This window comes from Ostrea edulis, chromosome 3 (genome assembly GCF_947568905.1).
Source record: "Ostrea edulis chromosome 3, xbOstEdul1.1, whole genome shotgun sequence".
NCBI lineage: Eukaryota > Metazoa > Mollusca > Bivalvia > Ostreida > Ostreidae > Ostrea > Ostrea edulis.
In genome coordinates this window covers 93,649,869-93,672,368 of record NC_079166.1, presented here as the reverse complement: position 1 = coordinate 93,672,368, position 22,500 = coordinate 93,649,869, and the positions used below count along the sequence as shown (strand labels likewise).

General features: G+C 35.6%; 1 protein-coding gene across 4 annotated transcripts in view; it reads right to left on the bottom strand.

Moving 5' to 3' along the window:
* LOC125673043 (condensin-2 complex subunit G2-like) overlaps window positions 1-22,500 on the bottom strand; it is a 93,044-nt gene that overhangs the window by 44,760 nt on the left and 25,784 nt on the right. For all 4 annotated transcript variants that reach the window (XR_007369239.2, XM_048909298.2, XM_048909300.2 and 1 more), the window contains 9 exons: window positions 20,990-21,056; window positions 20,796-20,876; window positions 19,844-19,936; window positions 19,555-19,680; window positions 18,807-18,986; window positions 18,115-18,267; window positions 17,536-17,758; window positions 14,254-14,363; window positions 12,714-12,809 (listed from right to left, as the gene is read on the bottom strand). Coding sequence is in view for 3 of the 4 variants with exons in the window: in XM_048909298.2 (XP_048765255.2) it covers window positions 12,714-12,809; window positions 14,254-14,363; window positions 17,536-17,758; window positions 18,115-18,267; window positions 18,807-18,986; window positions 19,555-19,680; window positions 19,844-19,936; window positions 20,796-20,876; window positions 20,990-21,056 (1,129 nt within the window). In the remaining variant the exon portion in view is untranslated. The remainder of the gene's footprint in view (window positions 1-12,713; window positions 12,810-14,253; window positions 14,364-17,535; window positions 17,759-18,114; window positions 18,268-18,806; window positions 18,987-19,554; window positions 19,681-19,843; window positions 19,937-20,795; window positions 20,877-20,989; window positions 21,057-22,500) is intronic.

Sequence of the window (22,500 nt, the reverse complement as noted above, 5' to 3'; positions counted from 1 at the left end):
TTCTTGTAGAGATAACTCGAGAACGGTAAAGAATTTCTAAATACTTGTTGAGCAAAAAATGTTTAAAATGACAAGGCCTTTCTTACGATATCAAGCAAAACGGGCTGGCCCTTTAAATTAGGGGTTCAGAAGGGTCCAAATGTTTTTGAGAATATCTCAGAAACTATTAATATTTTATAATAAGTTGTAGAAGCGGAAATGTTCATCTCAACGAGCTTGATCTTATCAAATCAAAAAGTAGGTCATATGTTACGTAATTAGAGATTTTAAGGGCCAAAATCGTAAATATTTGACGCCTCATATCTTTAAAACGACATATTTTTTGAAAAGCATTATTGAACAAAAGTTGTTCAATGTGTCATAACCTATCGATCAATATCAAAAAATGGGTCTGTGGGCCTCATGGCTCGCCTGTAGAGTCGATTTTTGTCGATATCAGTCGATTTCAAAAACTTGTAACTGGTAAATATTTTGTAAGGACATATTGAACAAAAGTTGTTCAGTTTATCGAGATCTATCGATTGATATCAAGAAATAGGCCTATGGTCCTAATGGCTGGCCTGTAGAGTCGATTTTTTGTCGATATCGGTCGATCTCAATAACTTTTTACAGGTAAATATTTTGTAAAGACATATAGAACTAAAGTTGTTGAGTCTATAGAGGGCTAACAAATGACATCAAGAAATAGGCCCGCGGGCCTTATGGCTCGCCTGGAGAGTCGAATTTCAAACGAATTTCACCGCAACTTTCCTTCAGAAGCTTATGATATGAAAAATTGATTATATCTAAAGTGTCTTAAAGTTGGAAACTAAATTGGGACTCATTTGTCTTTCTTTTTTTTTTTTAACTCCGAGTGCATCAACAAATCGGACGGAAGACCTACTCGTTGCTCGCAACGAGATCGTGTCTAGTTAGGGTCTTCCGTCTTCAGCGGAAGACCCTTCTATTATTCTATTGTTGATTTTTCACTTTTCTTATTATTAGGGTCTTCCGTCTTCAGCGGAAGACCCTTCTATTATTCTATTGTTGATTTTTCACTTTTCTTATTATTAGGGTCTTCCGTCTTCAGCAGAAGACCCTTCTATTATTCTATTGTTGATTTTTCACTTTTCTTATTATTATTATTATAATTCTTTTTTTTTCTCCTTACTGATTTTTGTGCAGAAGATTTCTCGGAGATGGCTGGATCAATTTGCTTCAAATTTTCAGGATTGATGCGTTGCCATTTGAAGTTTGTACCGCCGTTTCAATTTTTGAAAAATCACTTCCGGTTGGAAGTTATCCCCCTTTTATCGATTTTCAGATGACCATTTTGTCCAGACAAAAACTCAAAAACGATAAAAGCTAGAGTGCTGAAATTTTCAGTAATGTTAGACGACATGTTGTAGTTGTGCACCTGGGTTTTCAAAATTTCCGGAAGTGCCTAGTATGGAAGCTCGGTAGGGGTCGAAAATGGGGTTTAAAAAAGTGTCTCATTTTTCTCCACGTTTTAAATCATAACTATTTACTCGTAAATATTTTGCTTAGACATATATAACAAAAGTTGTACAGTTTATTGAGATCTTTCGTGTCATATCAAGAAATGTGCCCATAGGCCTCATGGCTCGCCTGAACCATTGAATTTCTGTTACAATGATTAACTTTTTTCTCACGAAACTTTTGATAAGACATGTAGAATAAAAGTTGTTCAGGTTTGCAAGATCTATCTAATGATATCAAAAACTAGGCCTCAGGGCGTCATGGCTCGCCTGAACAGTCGAATTTGTATCACAATTAATAACATTAATAACTTTTTTCTCGAGAAACTTTTGACAAGACATGTAGAACAAAAGTTGTTCAGTTTCGCAAGGGTTAACTAATGATGTTAATAAATAGGCCTGAAGGTCTCATGGCTCACCTGTACAGTTGGGTTATTGTTGCAATCTATAACATTTTTGTCAAGAAACTTTTAATAAGACATCTTGAACAAAAGTTGTTCAGTTTTGCAAGATCTTTCGAACAACATCATGAAAAAGGCCAACGGGCCTCAAGGCTCGCCTGAAGAGTTTGATTAGTGTCACAATCAATAACTTTTTTCTGGAGAAACTTTTGACAAGACATGTAGAACAAAAGTTGTTCAGTTTCGCAAGCGTTAACTAACGATGTTAAGAAATAGGCCTGCGGGTCTCATGGCTCACCTGAACAGTTGGGTTATTGTTGCAATCTATAACATTTTAGTCAAGAAACTTTTAATGAGACATCAAGAAAAAGGCCCACTGGCCTTATGACTCGCCTTAACAATCTGATAAATGTCGCAATCAATAACTTTTTTCTCAAGAAAATTTTGATAGGACATGTAGAGCAAAATTTGTTCAGTTTTGTGAGATATATCTAGAATGATATATATATAAAAAAAAAATAGGCCTCCGTGCGACATGACTCGCCTGATCAGTCGAATTTGTATCGCAGTAAATAACATTATTAACTTTTTTCTCGAAAAAAGGCTGACCTCTTTAATTAGTGGCCGAGAGGGGCAGAGAGTCTTTAATTTATAACACTTAAATGATTAATATTTATAAAACATTACTGAAGCTAAATTGTACGTTTAGACAATATATTTGTATCATTATTTATGAATGAAAATCTCAGTCAAATTCTTATCTCATCACATCTAAAATTGGACGGAAGACCCACTCGTTGCTCGCAACGAGATCGCATCTAGTTATTATTATTATTATTATTTTTTCCCTTTCGTCTCCTAAACCGTTTGATGGATTTTCCTGAAACTTTCACAGGTTATAGACAACGATGGTACCTCGAGGCATTTTTTTCATTTTTTCAAAATTCACTTCCATTCGTCAGATACGTCCGATTTTCCGGTTTTTGAAAGAAACTTTGTCCGGGGGTAAACTTGAAAACCACAAAAGATAATCGAATGAAACTTTCAGGGATGACAGATCTATCTTCTCTATGGTGCATGCACGTAATATTTTTTGTCGCCGTCACTTCCGGTCGTCACCGGAAGTGATTAAATAAATCATCAATTTCAAACTTTTTTCTTTCAAATTGAAACCTATATCGTTTTACTAGGTCTAGTTCTAATTCTCAAAAAATGTTGATCCCACCGGAAGTTGAATCTCCAACTTCCGGTTATATCAAAGAAAGACTATTAATTCTCTCATTTTTCAGTGCCATAAATCTTGGTCATGAAACCAGTTAATGAGTTGAGTTTTACATATATTATAGTCACTATAAATGTCTAGAGTAACGTCAAATATTTTTGTAAAATTCACTTCCGGTCGGCAAATACGGCTTATTAGCTGTTTTCGTTGTACAGCGTTTTTCTCAGAAACGGTTAAAGATACAGTCATCAAATTTTCAGAGTTAATAGATCTTACTTTGTAGGCGTGCAGTAGGGGGTTAAGAATGTCGGCCGTCACTTCCGGTCGTCACCGGAAGTGATTAAATTAATCATCAATTTCAAACTTTTTTCTTTCAAATTGAAACCTATATCGGTTGACTATGTCTCGTTCCAATTCTCAAAAAATGTTGACCCCCACCGGAAGTTGAATCTCCAACTTCCGGTTATATCAAAGAAAGACAATTCATTCTCTCATTTTTCAGTGCCATAAATCTCGGTCATAAAACAAGTTAATGATTTGAATTTTACATATGTTATAGACACTATACATGTCTAGAGTATTCTTAAATATTTTTGTAAAATTCACTTCCGGTCGTGAGATATGGGGTGGATATATTGAAGCCTTGTTTTTTCAGTTTCTCAATAATGAATATAGATAGACGCTTGAAACTTGTCGAGTTGATTAACTAACATTAGTCCATTGTACACATACATTCAATTTTTTCGTCCGTCACTTCCGGTCTATACCGGAAATGTTTTAAAAAATGTTGATTTTCCGATTTCTTCGAGTGATTTCTCAGAGATGGCTGGATATATTTTCTTGAAATTTTCAGGAATAATGTCTTATGAAATGACCTTCCTATAATTATTTTTGTTTTTACAAAATTCACTTCCGGTCGAAAAATATGGCCGATATTCTGTCTCTCAAAAGGAATTTTGTCCAGTATTTTTCTTGGAAAAGGTAAAATATAGGTTCATCAAATATTCAGGGATAATCAATCTCCGTTTATAAGCGTGCAGTAGGGGGTTGAACCGTCACTTCCTGTCGTCACCGGAAGTGATTGAAGGAATCGCAAATTTCAAACTTTTTCTTTCAAATTGAAACCTATACTAGTTTATTAACTCTCTTTCAAAGTGTCAAAAGAATATCGAGTCTGTCGGTAGTCAAAACAACTACTTCCGGTTTCTTCATAAAATACCTTTTCTCTTTTTGTCTCTTTGTCCCCATAAATCTCGCTTATATTTGAAGTCTTTCATATGATTTTCACATGTCTTAATAAAAAGTATCAACTTCTAGAGTTTTGATGATTTTGTTTTTCAAAATTGACTTCCGGTCGGCAGTAACTTACTACTTTCTCTTTCTTTAGTCTACTTCTTTTTGTTGAGAACTCTTTCAGATAGAGACGTGAAATTTTCAGGGAATATAGACAGTAAAGAGTCGCTGTCATTTATAGGAAAACACATCTGAATAGTACTTCCGGTCGTCACCGGAAGTTACAAGAAATGAGTAAAAAATTCGATAATACACTTCTCATTTATTGTTAAAGTACATTCTCTGATATATTTGAATGGTTTTTGTAGGATCAGAAAACTCTTTACCGGAAGTGAACAAACGGAAGACCTACTCATTACTAGTAATGAGTTTCTAGTTATTATTATTATTATTATTATTAAGGTCTTCCGTAACCAACGGAAGACCTTCTAGTGATTCTACTGTTTATTATTTTTTTTTTTTTTCCCCTTTCGTCTCCGAGACCGTTGGATGGATTTTCCTGAAACTTTCACAGATTATAGAGAACGATGGTACCTCGAGGCATTTTTTTCATTTTTTCAAAATTCACTTCCGTTCGTCAGATACGTCCGATTTTCCGGTTTTTGAAAGAAACCTTGTCCGGGGGTAAACTTGAAAACCACTAAAGATAATCGAATGAAACTTTCAGGGATGATATATCTATATTCTCTATGGTGCATGCACGTAATATTTTTTGTCGCCGTCACTTCTGGTCGTCACCGGAAGTGATTAAATGAATCATCAATTTCAAACTTTTGTCTTTCAAATTGAAACCTATTTCGGTTTACTATATCTCGTTCTAATTCTCAAAAATTGTTGACCCCACCGGAAGTTGAATCTCCAACTTCCGGTTATATCAAAGAAAGACCAATCATTCTCTCATTTTTCAGTGCCATAAATCTCGGTCATGAAACTAGTTAATGAGTTGAGTTTTACATATGTTATAGTCACTATAAATGTCTAGAGTAACTTCAAATATTTTTGTAAAATTCACTTCCGGTCGGCAAATACGCCATATTAGCTGTTTTCGTAGTCAAGCGTTTTTCTCAGAAACGGTAAAAGATAGAGTCACAAGATTTTCAGAGTTAATAGATCTCACTTTGTAGGCGTGCAGTAGGAGATTAAAAATGTCGTCCGTCACTTCCGGTCATCACCGGAAGTGATTAAATGAATCATATATTTCAAACTTTTTTCTTTCAAACTGAAACCTATATCTGCTTACTTGGTCTGGTTCTAATTCTCAAAAAAATGTTGACCCCACCGGAAGTTGAATCTCCAACTTCTGGTTATATCAAAGAAAGATTATTCATTCTCTCATTTTTCAGTGCCATAAATCTCGGTCATAAAACAAATTAATGATTTGAATTTTACATATGTTATAGACACTATAAATGTCTAAAGTAAATTTAAATATTTTTGCAAAATTCACTTCCGGTCGTGAGATATGGGGTGGACATATTCAAACCTTGTTTTTTCAGTTTCTCAATAATGAATATAGATAGACGCTTGAAACTTGTCGAGTTGATCAACTAACATTATTCCATTGTACACATACATTCAATGTTTTTGTCCGTCACTTCCGGTCTATACCGGAAGTATTTGAAAAAATGTCGATTTTAAGATTTCTTCGAGTGATTTCTCAGAGATGGCTGAAATTTTCAGGAATAATGTCTTATGAAATGACCTTCCTATAATTATTTTTGTTTTTACAACATTCACTTCCGGTCAGAAAATATGTCCGATTTTCTGTTTCTCAAAAGGAATTTTGCCCAGCATTTTTCTTGGAAAAGGTAAAATATAGGTTCATCAAATATTCAGGGATGATCAATCTCCATTTGTAAGCGTGCAGCAGGGGGTTGAACATGTCGACCGTCATATCCTGTCGTCACCGGAAGTGAAGGAAAGAATCGCAAATTTCAAACTTTTTCCTTTAAATTGAAACTTATACTAGTTTATTAACTCTCTTTCAAAGTGTCAAAAGAATATTGAGTCTGTCGGTAGTCAAAACGACTACTTCCGGTTTCTTGATAAAATACCTTTTTTCTTATTGTCTCTTTGTCCCCATAAATCTCGCTTATATTTGAAGTCTTTCATATGATTTTCACATGTCTTAATAAAAAGTATCAACTTCTAGAGTTTTGATAATTTTATTTCTCAAAATTGACTTCCGGTCGGTAGTAACCTACTACTTTTTCTTTCTTTAGTCTACTTCTTTTTGTTGAGAACTCTTTCAGATAGAGACGTGAAATTTTCAGGGAATATAGACAGTAAAGAGTCGCTGTCATTTATAGGAAAACGCATCTGAATAGTACTTCCAGTCGTCACCGGAAGTTACGAGAAAGGAGTAAAAAATTCGATAATACATTTCTCATTCATTGTTAAGGCACATTTTCTGATACATTTAAATGGTTTTCGTAGGAATAGAAAGCTCTCTACCGGAAGTGGTCTAACGGAAGACCTACTCATTACTAGTAATGAGTGTCTAGTTATTATTCTTTTTCTCCGGTACTTTTTTGTCCGGTAGTGTTCTCAGAAACTACAAAAGGGATCGATATGAAACTTTCCAGGATGATAGTATAGCGTTTGTAGATGTGCATAGTGATAGTCATTTTGTTTGCACGTGCATGCACGCGCGCGCACGTGCATTGCAATTTTGGTACAAAAAATGGAAAATCAGAATATTGAAGGAAGCGATATAAAACCTAAATAGGATGATAGTATATCATTTGTACATATGAAAAATAATAGTTGTTTTGCCAGCACGCGCACGCATGCGCGTGCACGCGCATTACAAAATTTGTACGCTAACTTTGGAATCAGTCTAACTTTTTTGTTGTTCATTGAAATGGCTTGAAATTCATATCATAGGTAGATATTGAGACCCTTAACTGATTTACATGGTCAAAATTACCAATTTGCACGCGCAGGCACGTGCGCTTCATTTTGATTGGATAATGCTAAAACGTTTGTAACTATCTTATTTATGAAGCGAATGAGATGATATTCACAGCATATGTAGACAATATGTGTATCTATATGTTGGTGTAACAAAAAATGCCAACGCACACGCGCATGCGCGTGCAACGTTTTTTAAATGTTCAATTTTTAAAGGACAATAACGTTTTTGTTTTTCATCAAATTCTATTCATATTAGGGGTTTAGATGTATCTTGGTACTCCTTACAAATTGCTGTGGTTAGAATTACTGCTCATCACGTGCATGCACGTGTGCTAATTTCTGATTGGACGATTTTAAAATCGCTATAACTTCCTTATATTTGGTGGAAACGTTATGAAATTCACACTGTGGGTATATGATACAAATGCCTGTTGAACGACATCAACAAAAATTCAGAATCATACACGCGTGCGCGTGTATGCACGTGCAACGCTTTCTTTCATTTCTTGGTACTGAAATGACCATATTGAACGTACTACATGTAATTAAAGGCTAAAATAAAATGATTTTTTCCTATAGATTCACAAGGACATCACTTTTTAATTGGAGGAGGTTTGGGGAACATCTGTAACGGTCCCCGTTACAATTAGAACTAGTTATTATTATTTTTATTATTCTTTTTCTCCGGTACATTTTTGTCCGGTAGTGTTCTCAAAAACTACAAAAGGGATCGATATGAAACTTTCCAGGATAATAGTATAGCGTTTGTAGATGTGCATAGTGATAGTCATTTTGTCTGCACGTGCATGCACGCGCACTGCAATTTTGGTACAAAAAATGGAAAATCAGAATATTAAAGGGATCGATATGAAACCTAAATAGGATGATAGTATATCATTTGTAGATATGAAAAATGATAGTTATTTTGTCTTCACACGCACGCATGCGCGTGCATTACAAAATTTGTACACTAACTTTGGAATCAGTCTAACTTTTTTGTTGTTCATTGAAATGGCTTGATATTCATATCATAGGTAGATATTGAGACCCTTAACTGATTTTCATGGTCAAAATTACCAATTTGCACGCGCAGGCACGTGCGCTTCATTTTGATTGGATAGTACTAAAACGTTTGTAACTATCTTATTTATGAAGCGAATGAGATGATATTCACAGCATATGTAGACAATATGTGTATCTATATGTTGGTGTAACAAAAAATGCCAACGCACACGCGCATGCGCGTGCAATGTTTTTCAAATGTTCAGTTTTTAAAGGACAATAACGTTTTTGTTTTTCATCAAATTCTATAGATATTAATGGTTTAGATGTGTCTTGGTACTCCTTACAAATTGCTGTGGTTAGAATTACTGCTCAGCACGTGCATGCACGTGTGCTGAATTCTGATTGGACGATTTTAAAATCGCTATAACTTCCTTATATTTGGTGGAAACGTTATGAAATTCACACTGTGGGTATATGATACACATGCCTGTTGAACGACATCAACCAAAATTCGGAATCATACACGCGTGCGCGTGTATGCGCGTGCAACGCTTTCTTTCATTTTTTTGGTACTGAAATGACCATACTGAACGTACTACATGTAATTAAAGGCTAAAATAAAATGATTTTTTGCTATAGATTCACAAGGACATCGCTTTTTAATTGGGGGAGGTTTGGGGAACATATGTAACGGTCCCCGTTACAATTAGAACTAGTTTTATTTTTAATTTAAACCGTTTTAAGAACCTTTGGAATCAATATCTAATTACTAATGTAGTAATATTTAATTTCAACATGCATAATATATACATACATGCATGTACGTTAAAATTGATGTAAGAAAAAAAAAACCCGCACAAAACACGTTAATATTATTAGCAATAAGTTTTATGCATTATATTTGTATTACAGATAGTTTAAAATTTAGCGAAAAAAGTAATAGACATCCCAACTATCTAGCTCTTGAGATATAACGTATCAGTGCCCATGTTTGCCGAAAATGAACGAATTTTGGTCCGATTTTTGTAAAAAGAAAATAAATTCGAGTTACTAAAGGTCTATGCATGTCTTTGATTTTATTTTTTTTAAAATTCAATTTATTCTTAAATAATCTTTCTTTGAAAAGACAGGACGTCCAAACATATTCCCGTGACCTTTAAAAACGAAAGTAGAATAATTTCCATTCATCATGTGGTTGGTTTTTGATCCGCCTCCGTGACTCGAGAGGCAGACATCATCTGCATTTATTAGGTGCAGATTTTTATGACAAACTAGGTAAAGCATTAATTGTTTGACTGGACATACATGTATTTCTTAAATCGCAAAGTAAGTAAAAGTTTATGAGGTTAAATGATGGAACAGTTTGCTTCAGTTCTATAACATGCAAAATATTGACTTTGCGTAACGAAAACGGCCGATTTCCGCATTCATTCTTCTTTAAAATTCCTATTTTTTGCAGCCAACAACCGACACCATATTGATAATGAAAGAAGAATATTAATGGATAATCAAACATGCAAAATATAAATCTGGTTGTATGCAAAAGTATTTGTTTTTGTTAAAGTTTATTCATAATTTATTTCAAATCAACAGATTCCGCTAAACAGCTCATCTTTAGCGTATATTCATGACGTCATAATAAAATATTTTATCACGCCTCAGACAAAATTGTTGAAATCTAATTGGTCAGATCTTGGTCACATGACGCCGTGAAAAAAACCGTATCATGCGAGTAAAATCCGTATTGGGCGAGTAATTTTATTTATCGTCGGGTTCGACTTGCAGCCGTGTCAAAAGGAAAGACATTTGACTAAGTTGTATGATATAGACCCCCACATATACAGTTAGAGGTCTTCGACGTGATAAATTCGTTACACAGTTAGTTAGTGACCTGATATGGAAAAATACATGGTGTGAAAAGAAAACCCGTATCGGGCTTGGCTTCACCTCGCCCGATACGGGTTTTCTTTTCACACCATGTATTTTTCCGTATCAGGTCACTAACTAACTGTGTAACTAATAACGTCATTTTCATGTAAGTGGGATTAGAAGAACATCCTAGTTGTGTAAATAAAAAGAATAATTAAGCATAGTATGAAAGTTGAAAAAAATTAAAAAATCTCGGCGGTATATAGCCATTAACATCCCTTGTCTACAATTATTCAATGAGACTTTGTGCAACTGACCAGAATATTTCCTAAGGAAAAACTGTGTTCTGAGACAGATGACATGCTGTTTCTTGTACATGGGGTAGGGTGTGGTGTGTGGGGGTATGGGTTAGTCTTTTACAAAGTGCAACCTCCGGTATTAAACAAAACTACAGTGAAGCAGGCTTATATATACTTTGATTCATTATAATTGTAATTCGTTACATCCAACAAGTTTACATGTTTTAAAACAACGGTGAATGAAAATCACTTCACTGTAAGCATCAATTCATTATAAGTGTGTTTACTGTAACCATGTTTTACTGTAAGCATGTATCAAATATTTTCTTTTAAATGTAGTTTATTAAGCAGGATACATGCATATCAAGACATCAATTTAATTTTCTTCTGAAACCACAAATCACTTTACGATACTCCTTTACTGCTGCATTAGATGACTTTACGATACAGTGAAACTTCTCTAAACCGGCCGGCTCTTGGACCGATAAAAACGGCCGGTTTACCGAGAATTTGGCATTTAGAGACATTTTATCTCAATATTGTCAAAGAAGGTACTGTTCACTTTGTTCAGATGATCTATGATAAATTATCGGTAGGGCCAATTTTTTTTTTTAAATTGGTTTACGGATTTCAAAATTTTCAAATCCGTTCGGAGGAGGTTAAAAAAAAAAAAAAAAAGTTCAAATGACAAAATGTTAAGTAATAAAAATTAACTTGATTTGAGGTCAATGTTTTATTATCAACAAAAAGCATTGTTACTAAGGTGCAGAATAATTGTTAGCACCGGCTGAAGTTGACTGATATTTCACACATGGACTGTCCCGAGATTTCGAAGGAGGCGTCTGTCCAAATATCCAGTCCAGTGGAATCTATTTTCTTTTCTTTCTTTTTTTCTTGTGAAAAGGAAAAATTACAGCGTCGGAAATATAAAAACGAGTGAAAAACCATTTTATTTTTTTTCCAACATCCCAAAAAATCAGTGCGGCGGATCCATAAACAAACTCAATAAAAAAAAAAAAAGGCCTAGAGATCAAATTAGTCCGTTTCTACCTGCAGGCAATTATAAATTCTCGCTGAAATCTTCTAATTTTAAAATGAATATCTATAACAGGATACTTAAAGAAAACACAGAAGCCTATTATTGGAATTCCTCTTACCTATAAACACTGTTTACATTCATCGCTTATATCATTAACAAATTTGTTTTGACGTTTTTAAACAGTACAGTAGTAAATATGAAATTGTAATTAAAATATTTCTTAGGAATTTTAAGTCTATGGAAACCAAGAAAATTAATTTATAATTTAATAATTATAATTAACAGTCATGGGTTTGTTCTTTATCAACTACTGCTTATATCCATGCGATAGTATGGAGCAACAATATGGTGTTTGATACTTATTCATTCAATATGTTCCTGTAACTGTTTTTCACACTTTGTACAGAATTTGGAAGGGTCCCTTGGATTAGCCAAGTGTCACTTAATACCCATGATAGCACAGGTAAACAATAGAAATTAGGGAGGCCACTTGTGCCAGGACTTTGAAAATCGGCCGATATTCAGGGAGAACCAGTTTTCTAAGGGGTCGGTTTGGAGAAGTTTCACTGTACTCTTGTACCGCTGAGTGGCCGAGTGGTTAGAGCATCGCACTCAAAATCACACTGCCTCTCACTTCTGTCGGCGCGGGTTCGAATCTCGCTCATGCCGGTAAGTGAGAAAGTTTTCCAGTTTACTTTCGGAAGGTCGGTGGTCTCTTCCCAGGTACATTGTATCTGGGTTCTCTCTTCCACCAATAAAAACTGGGTGCCACCAGATAAATTATGAAAAATTGTTGAGTGTGGCGGAAAACATCAATCAATCAATCAATGTACTGCTATATTTAGATGACTTTACGATACTCTGTACTGCTGTAATTTAGATTACGATACTCTTGTACCACTGTATTTAGATGACTTTACGATACTCTTGTACTGCTGTATTTAGATGACTTTACGATACTCTTGTACCGCTGTAATTTAGATGACTTTACGATACCCCTTTACCGCTGTAATTTAGATGACTTTACGATACCCCTTTACCACTGTAATTTAGATGACTTTACGATACTCTTGTACTGCTGTAATTTAGATGACTTTACGATACTCTTGTACCGCTGTAATTTAGATTACACAACAAAGAATAATAAAACGAGAATGACCAGATTACATCTAAAGTCTCATAAAAACTTACTTCCTGCAGGCGTGAAGAAATGTTGTACCACATGATGACGATTATCTCAATGAAACCCTTCATCACGGGCGTGTTATGAACTGATAAGTCTTCCTCCTAAAAAATATATACAAAGCTCTTTAAATAAATGTTTCTGTTTCGTACAAATGTATTTACCACGACACGAGGTACATGTTTTTGTCTTCAAGTTTAAAATAATTCCTTAAATAACCCTAGTTTATAGACACTTTTTGCATTGAAAACATCAGAAACATACGTAACCATACTGATTAAAATCAGATCCTTTGATCCGCTCATACAGATAAACTACACAAGGAAATAGAGGGTCATGTCCGCATGACCTTTCGTTAATCCAATCAAATACACACTGTCAGATTTCTGCCAGTGGTGCTCATGTCAATTTACATACAATAAAGATGACTGTGCCCATGATCGGAGGCTGAACACCTGTCAAAACATGCCATGTACACAATATCTGCATTCACTGCGGTTTTTATTTTATTCAGCCTGTTAAAATCCCGATGGAGAGGAAACAATAAATCTTAGATAGAAAATTCAAATTGACAGATGAAAGAAAACAGTTGATTAACAGCGCTCTAAACCTCAACATCACTGAAAGCATCGATGCAGGTGTGTGTCAGAAATGTTTTAGGTTGGTACAAAAGATTACAGAATCCTTAGATCTAAAAGACAACTATTCAAATCGTGAATTGAATAAATCAGGCATTATTGAGAAAGTTTTGAAAGTCCTTATGCGCATACAGTTCCATAGTGTGGAATGAACTTCTTGGGAGAGAGATTACGGTGACTTGTTTACGAATCAACTGGTACGTCATTATCTGATTGGCTGATAGTTCTCATCAATACTCCAAATGATCAAAGGATCTGATTTTCATCAAATTGCATAAAATGACAAGCATCCAATCACCTTTGGTCTTTCTTATGGACCTTGCGACTTCAGCATACATGAAATTAAGACATTACTTTGTGCACAACAACATGTACATTACCTATTTTAAAGCATTTCTATTTTCATTTTTTAGGGTTTAAACATTTCTATTTTTATTTTTTAGGGTTTAAACATTTCTATTTTTATTTTTTAGGGTTTGATGCGAGTGGGACAGACTAAGGGTAGATTTTTTTGAAAATCTAGGTCAGAGTCCAACCCCTTTCTTTATTCATGGGTACGAGGAGTTTCGGGTCAAAACCATCATAACCCCTGTGGCCTGTTTCTATTTGTCTACACAAAACCATCATAACCCCTGTGGCCTGTTTCTATCTGTCTACACAAAACCATCATAACCCCTGTGGCCTGTTTCTATCTGTCTACACTTTAACCTTGGACGTAACTATTGAACAAAAGAGTGATTTCCTACTTGCTAAACTTTAAGGTCAGAACTACATGTATGAAACTCAAAGAAATGCCAAGGTCAGATGTCAAGGTCGAAGTAAATTTAGTCACAACTGAATTTGGCCATGTTCTAGTAACAGTATCAGAATACCTTGGTCACTAAGTTGAGTGATACACCCCCAGCCTCACCTCTTCGCTGCTCTCCGTGCCGTTGAGTGAGTTGTCTTCACCCTCAGTCCTCCCTCTCCCATCTCGAATACACTCCAGAATCTTCCGACACAGACAAATCATGTATGATGCTGTCAAAACAAAGTCAACCATCATAAATAACTAAAGTCAACCATTATAAATAACTAAAGTCAACCATCATAAATAACTAAAGTCAACCATTATAAATAACTAAAGTCGACCATTATAAATAACTAAAGTCGACCATTATAAATAACTAAAGTCGACCATCATAAATAACTAAGTAAGGAAAAATACATTATTACAAGATGGTGTTCTTCACAACAAGCACATAGTATCATTATTTAATGGGGCTTTGTTTTTAATTTCATAAAAGAGATATAAGTCATATGGACATTTTGAATAAAAAAATCTGTAAAACAACTTTTAAGCAAAATGTCCTGTTGAAAAAGAATCAAAAAGCACAATGACAGGGAAAATCGTCCTTGAATTTCCATACTTTCTTCTTCTAAACAGAAAAAAAACAAACCAAAAAATGCTGCAAAATATAAAGCCCCCCTCAAAGAAATGGTAGGTGTGCTATAATCTAAAGGTTTTTTTGGATTAGGAATTATGCATGAAGGAGTACAGAATTAGCGTATTATGCTAGAATGAAATTATAATATTAAACTTAACAAAATTCATAAGTTGTTTACACAAACATCAGGGGTGTACTTCTAGAATGAGGGTTGAATCTTAACTAAAAATTTCCAGGAGCCATGTGGGCTCCTGAAATATTATTTCTGGGAGCCCACGACAAAACATGCTAGCCCATGGACATCTGGTGAAATATAGTGTATAAAATCCACGAGACATGTGAATAGATCATAAATTTTGTGTGTGTGTTTGTATCATTATACCGTTTGAATGCATAGTAATATTTAGAGAGGTTGAAAATAGGGTTCCATACTTTTTTATTTTAAATAATATATGTAAATACACTCTACCACAATAACACTCGTTATGAAATTGTTTGTATTCCAACTCTAACATCTTTTTTCAATTTGATCTGACAGCTTACAACACTGCTTTCTATGCACTAACAGTAGCTTTCCATGTTTTCACGTCCCTATGTCATAATCATCATCAAGACAAAAACTGTGCTTTTTTCCCTCCGGACATCATTTAATTTTTTGTTTGTTTGATATACTCCGACCTACATTTTTCGAGTCAGGTAGGTAGGTCGGTATTATCATTATTTTTTTTAAAGTCATGACAATCAGATTTACAGATTTTCTGATGTTTTCATTAAAGACCCATCTCATGACCATATGGTCATAAAAAATGTAGGCAGAGCCTAATCTAAACAGATGTTATTTACCTGGAGTGGCCAGGGTCTACACCAAGGTGTAAATTGCTATATCCCATGGCACTCAAAGAAATACACAGAGACAGAACATGGTAGAAATCTACCTGTCCATGCTTTTATATAGTTTTGATATACACAGGACCTGTCTCATGGACCTCTGCAGAGTTTCTGTGGCCATAGTGTTTGAATAATGGTTGTATTCCTACATGTAAGGGTAGCTGACACACATTCTACAATCACCCCCTCTTTTTCTCTCAGTCATTGACTCAATGAATACTTTCTGTTATAAATATAGAGGTATCATAAACTGATGACATAAATTATTTCAATAAGTTACAAGTCTTAGAAATTATTGTTTGATTTCTGATAATACACGTATATAGAGGGGAAAAAATACAATTATATAGAAATTGCATAGTTCAGGGGTCTTTTTAAAAACAACTGAATTACAATTAAGAAAATAGCAGTTGTGGACAGGTCAATGCTATCAAAATCAGGTATACCTGGCTTCCTCAAGATCTAAAGAATGCCTGTAGATACTGGCTGTTATTGTTATCAAAACACCTCTCTGGGGTAGCTCCAGACCAGTGTCTGCAGATGTCACTCCACCTGAGATCTATTGTTAAATGTTTGATTGACAGGCAGCTTACAATTTGGGGGTGTTAACTTAAAATTGGGTCTTTAAACACATAACACTGCCAGACAGAATAGAGTTTAGAACATTCATTTTGTACATTGTATATAATACACGTAAATCTTCCAATGTCTCCTGAAATGGAGACATTCTCAGGACGTTTTGTATTCGTCACGGATGAGGATCTCTACAGTTGTTAATAAATAAATTAACACCCCTTTTTATTATCACCGGTCGATTCTGACATTCATAATAGTAATCACTTAAACACTTGAATGTGATCCATGAATATCCAAGTGAATTGCATGATGACAGCAATTCACAATAAGTTTTGATATTGCCCAATATAATTTTAATGCCGACTTCCCCGCATCGTTCAATTTGTTGTGACGATCGTGTTCCATTCGTGTGTCTCAGTTTAAAAAGGTAAAAGAGCCTTTCACCTATTAAATCGTCATAACATTTAAATAATCCCATATCAAAATAGTATGTGTGCCTTTTCAGAAATATAGACCAACTGAAACTCAGACTCGTGGTCCGCCATAATTTTGGTGCACTATTCCACATAATTTTTTATTCATGTATGTAACATGGCTTACAAACTTTTGTACACAAATACGATCAGGCCTCGACGGGGGAGTTGGTAGCTTCTTGCTCTATCTTGTTGGTAGATAATGTGGAAATTTGGAGCAGTGAGGCAGTATATTTGATCGTTCATATAGAAAAGTGTTTGAAAAGTTCCCGGATAAACTAATGGTCATTATCAAAGTGAAAGTAGAACCGAAAGGACATTTTGATAACCAAGAATTCCGTATAACAAATAATAAACTGGCATCATATTTAAAACTAATTCGAAGAATGTCTATTTTCCAGGGAGCAAAAAAAAAAAAAAAAAAGAAGAAAGAAATTAAAATTTCCAAGTGCGGAAGCGGAAAAATTTCACGGGTCAGTTGGAGTACATCAAACAAATCAATTTTATTTTAAGCCTCAGCAAGCTCAAAAACTTCCAGTTGTTTTGACATTAGTGATCTTGGTGAATGACTTGGGTAAAAATCGCACATGATTTTCTTTCAAATTAGAAAGTCTCCAAAATGCTTTCAATCAAGCTTGGTAATATCTCTCGGAATAGTGTCTGGTCGTTAAAGATACACTGATTACTGAACCCCATACAATTATGACAAACTCGTCCTGTTCACAGAAATCACTCACTATGTGGGCAAACGAGACAGCAAATTTAAGTGCCCACACAAAATTTTACTCGCAATTGGCGAATGCTACGTTTAAACCCTGAGAAAGGTACCTGTCTGCTGAACGTCCATGAAATTCTGAGTGTAACGGAAGAACATACGGGCGGCCCCAGGGTTGGTCTGTATGAGGGCCACACAGCGGGGAATCTGTTCCTGTTCACTCTTATCCAGGGGGAGGAAACTCGGGAAGAGAAGGGTCATCAGGCGGCGTACCACGGGGGCAGAGTCTGTCTCCAGGCGGGCCAGAAGGTGCTCCACAGGCACCACCTCCCAAAACTATCAATCAAACACGTGACAATGTGTCAGAGGAGGAGCTTATAGTAATCTGATGGTACCACCCCTTTATAACGTCAATCATAACATCAGCTTTCATACACAAGCAATGATACATCAGGGGACGAGTCTATCGGCAGACTAGCTAACAGGTACAGTTGTTAAAATGGCCCCGAAAAGCATTTTACACCCATAACGTATTGTTAATCAATTCATTAAAGACCTACTGATGAGTCTTTTTCAGAAACAAGTCCATAACAAATTCTCAATCAGATACCAGATACAGCTTATTGATCCACCATTTTCCTTGCCCTACAGTTGAGGTAATCTTTTACAAAATAAAACACAGTGCAACTTACTTTGATAGAACGGACTCCTTTAACCTTCAGCAGTAAGTTTACCATGGCTACACGGACTTTCTCCGACGTATCATGGATATGTTTCTGTAGTTGAGGAAGAATTGGTTTCAGCATCAGGTGACACAGGTGGTTGTCTATCAGACCGGTCAGTCCCTGTAATAACAGAATATCAGACCGGTCAGTCCCTGTAATAACAGTATATCAGACCGGTCAGTCCCTGTAATAACAGTACATCAGACCGGTCAGTCCCTGTAATAACAGAGAGTAAAACGGCCAATGAAGCCTGTGACAAGTCATGAAACCTGCGACAAGTCATCAAGGCCGCGACAAGTCATCAAGCCCGCGACAAGTCATCTAGCCCGCGACAAGTCATCAAGCCCGCAAAAAGTCATCAACCCCGCGACAAGTCATCAAGCCTGTGACAAGTCATCAAGCCCGCGACAAGTCATCAAGCCTGTGACAAATCATCAACCCCGCGACAAGTCATCAAGCCTGTGACAAGTCATCAAGCCCGCGACAAGTCATCAAGCCCGCGACAAGTCATCACAACATTGTATAAATCTCAGAACAGTTAAGTTTCAGTAACATTTTGATTTTCCATCAATTTTTGCTACATCCATATTTGAGGGGTATCAAAAGTATCTACTGGTTTTCTACAGATAAAACAGCTGATGATATGAATGACCTCTGACCTTTACGACACTCTCCCTGACATCAGCAGACGACGAATCAAACGCCAGGTCCTGAATCACCTTGGTGACAATGTTCTTTATGGTGACAGAAGGCATCAACTCCCAGAACAGACTCATAATTCTGAACACCCCCAGGACAGTCTGGCTTCTGATGGCCGGGACGGGGTCCTCCAGCAACATCTGTCAAAGAAAACACTCTCTAAATGCTTGTCAAGCTGTTCCTAGTCAGAGCAAGCAAAAACTCTAAATGCTTGTCAAGCTGTTCCCATTCAGAGCAAGCAAACACTCTCTAAATGCTTGTCAAGCTGTTCCCAGTAAGAGCAAGCAAACTCTCTAAATGCTTGTCAAGTTGTTCACAGTCAGAGCAAGCAAACACTCTAAATGCTTGTCAAGTTGTTCACAGTCAGAGCAAGCAAACACTCTAAATGCTTGTCAAGCCGTTCCCAGTCAGAGCAGCGCAAAGATATTTACTACTTACTGTCGACATAAATAGAAAAGATTTATTCAAATGATTGTTTTCTGTCAAGTCAGGTTCGAAAATTATTTTGTGAGAAATGTCTGATCAGACGACAGTCTGGTGTCTTGATCATGCCTGAGATAGAATCTGCTTTCCCAATCTTTCTAAGTTAGGCACCATTTACAAAAGACTCTTTAAGTTTGAATTTCACAAGCAACGTTTTACTTTGGTCTAACATTTCAGACCTAAGTCGCTGGAGGTACAGGTACTGGTGTAATAGAAAACATTTACCAACAGGAGGTCAAACTGTTTCTGCAGTAGCGAGTCTTTCTCTTCTGAATTGAAATCTGGATCCAGGAGAGGAAAGGCGTCAACCAGCAGCCAGGCAGCATTAGCGCGCACCTCAGGGTTAGCCACCTGTTAATAAAACAGGAAATTAGTCACCTACACATGAAACGAGAAAGACAGAGAAATATATTTGTAGATTACAATGACCAGAAGAAGCATGAAAATCTTAAAGTGATAATGATCTTCAGGGAATTTCGACTACAACAGAATGCAGTCAGGTTTTCCACTGTACCTTGAGAGATCTCCACAGGAAAGGTTCGTACATATTCAACAGCATGGCGTCCACACCACTCTTCTTCTTCTGTTTATGGAAGTAGGTCAACACCTGTACCGATGGAAAAATATCCGATTTAACACATTTACCAACCGATGGAAAAATATCCGATTTAACCACATTTAATAACTGATGGGAAAATATCTATTTAACCACATTTAATAACTGATGGGAAAATATCTAATTTACCACATTTAGCAACTGATGGAAAAATATCCAATTTACCACATTTAGCAACTGATTGAAAAATATCTAATTTACCACATTTAGCAACTGATTGAAAAATATCTAATTTACCACATTTAGCAACTGATTGAAAAATATCTAATTTAGCAACTGATGGAAAACTAACCAATTTACCACATTTAGCAACTGATGGAAAAATATCTAATTTAGCAACTGATGGAAAACTATCCAATTTACCACATTTAGCAACTGATGGAAAAATATCCAATTTACCACATTCAGCAACTGATGGAAAAATATCTAATTTACCACATTTTGCAACTGATGGGAAAATATCCAATTTACCACATTTAGCAACTGATGGAAAAATATCCGATTTACCACATTTAGCAACTGATGGGAAAATATCCAATTTACCACATTTAGCAACTGATTGAAAAATATCCAATTTACCACATTTAGCAACTGATGGAAAAATATCCAATTTACCACATTTAGCAATAAGAAGTTCTATGTACAGTTACAAACAAATATCCTCAAATGACTGGTATGAATTGACATTTTTATGCAGCTTAATAGCGAATAATTTCCTATCTAGCACAAAATGAGGATATCCCTATCTGAACCATCCTAAGATTTGCAAACACTACTTGGATTTAAACTGATCTTGAAGTGACTTGTTGGCGGGTCAAGGTCAGGGGATTCTGTTTAACCTTGACCTTACCTGTCTGAGTGCGGGCGCCAGTGACTTGTGAGCATGTACAGCATGATTCATCAAATCTTGTATACAGTCCATCTCCAGCGTCTGTAAGCAAAATCAATCAGCTGACAATGAATTTACCCAAGTCAAATCTTGTATACAGTCCTCTCCAGCGTCTGTAAGCAAAATCCATCAATGCATATAACCTGTATACATACCTCTGTAAGGTTAGATCCTGATGACCAGGCTCGGAAATAAACCTCTCCAAACTTCTCCAGCCAGGAACTGCAAAAAGTCAACATACTGAATCAGTACTCAGACAATACAGACCATAAAAGTCAACATACTGAATCAGTACTCAGACAATACAGACCACAAAAGTCAACATACTGAATCAGTACTCAGACAATACAGACCACAAAAGTCAACATACTGAATCAGTACTCAGACAATAATACAATACAGACCATAAAAGTCAACATACTGAATCAGTACTCAGACAATACAGACCATAAAAGTCAACATACTGAATCAGTACTCAGACAATAATACAATACAGACCATAAAAGTCAACATACTGAATCAGTACTCAGACAATAATACAGTACAGACCATAAAAGTCAACATACTGAATCAGTACTCAGACAATACAGACCATAAAAGTCAACATACTGAATCAGTACTCAGACAATACAGACCATAAAAGTCAATATACTGAATCAGTACTCAGACAATACAGACCATAAAAGTCAACATACTGAATCAGTACTCAGACAATAATACAATACAGACCATAAAAGTCAACATACTGAATCAGTACTCAGACAATACAGACCATAAAAGTCAACATACTGAATCAGTACTCAGACAATAATACAATACAGACCATAAAAGTCAACATACTGAATCAGTACTCAGACAATAATACAGTACAGACCATAAAAGTCAACATACTGAATCAGTACTCAGACAATAATACAATACAGACCATAAAAGTCAACATACTGAATCAGTACTCAGACAATACAGACTATAAAAGTCAATATACTGAATCAGTACTCAGACAATAATATAGTACAGACCATAAAAGTCAACATACTGAATCAGTACTCAGACAATACAGACCATAAAAGTCAACATACTGAATCAGTACTCAGACAATACAGACCATAAAAGTCAACATACTGAATCAGTACTCAGACAATACAGACCATAAAAGTCAACATACTGAATCAGTACTCAGACAATAATACAATACAGACCATAAAAGTCAACATACTGAATCAGTACTCAGACAATACAGACCATAAAAGTCAACATACTGAATCAGTACTCAGACAATAACTACAAAAATTAATAGGTCAATGTACAAAACATGTCAATAAAATGCTCTCCTTTAATAAGCATACAGTGTTCAGCAAAACAAATTATTTTTCGAGGTGACGTAAGTCAGCCTCGTATGTCAGACCCCAGCTTCAATGGCGCCCTGTTTTAATCACTACCATTTGCGAAATCACTTTGATTTTTAATGTAAGAAATTTGTTGTCACATATGCTAATGCAACGTAAAAGCTGTCACAATTCACTTTGAGATTGATATAGGATCCATACGTTTACCCTCTACGATAAGCGAGTTAAATAAGAATTTATGAAATCGCAATACATCTTCATCCCATGGGTAGTCCATATGTATGATATGGTGACTGTAGGTGGAAAGGATAATGCTTTAG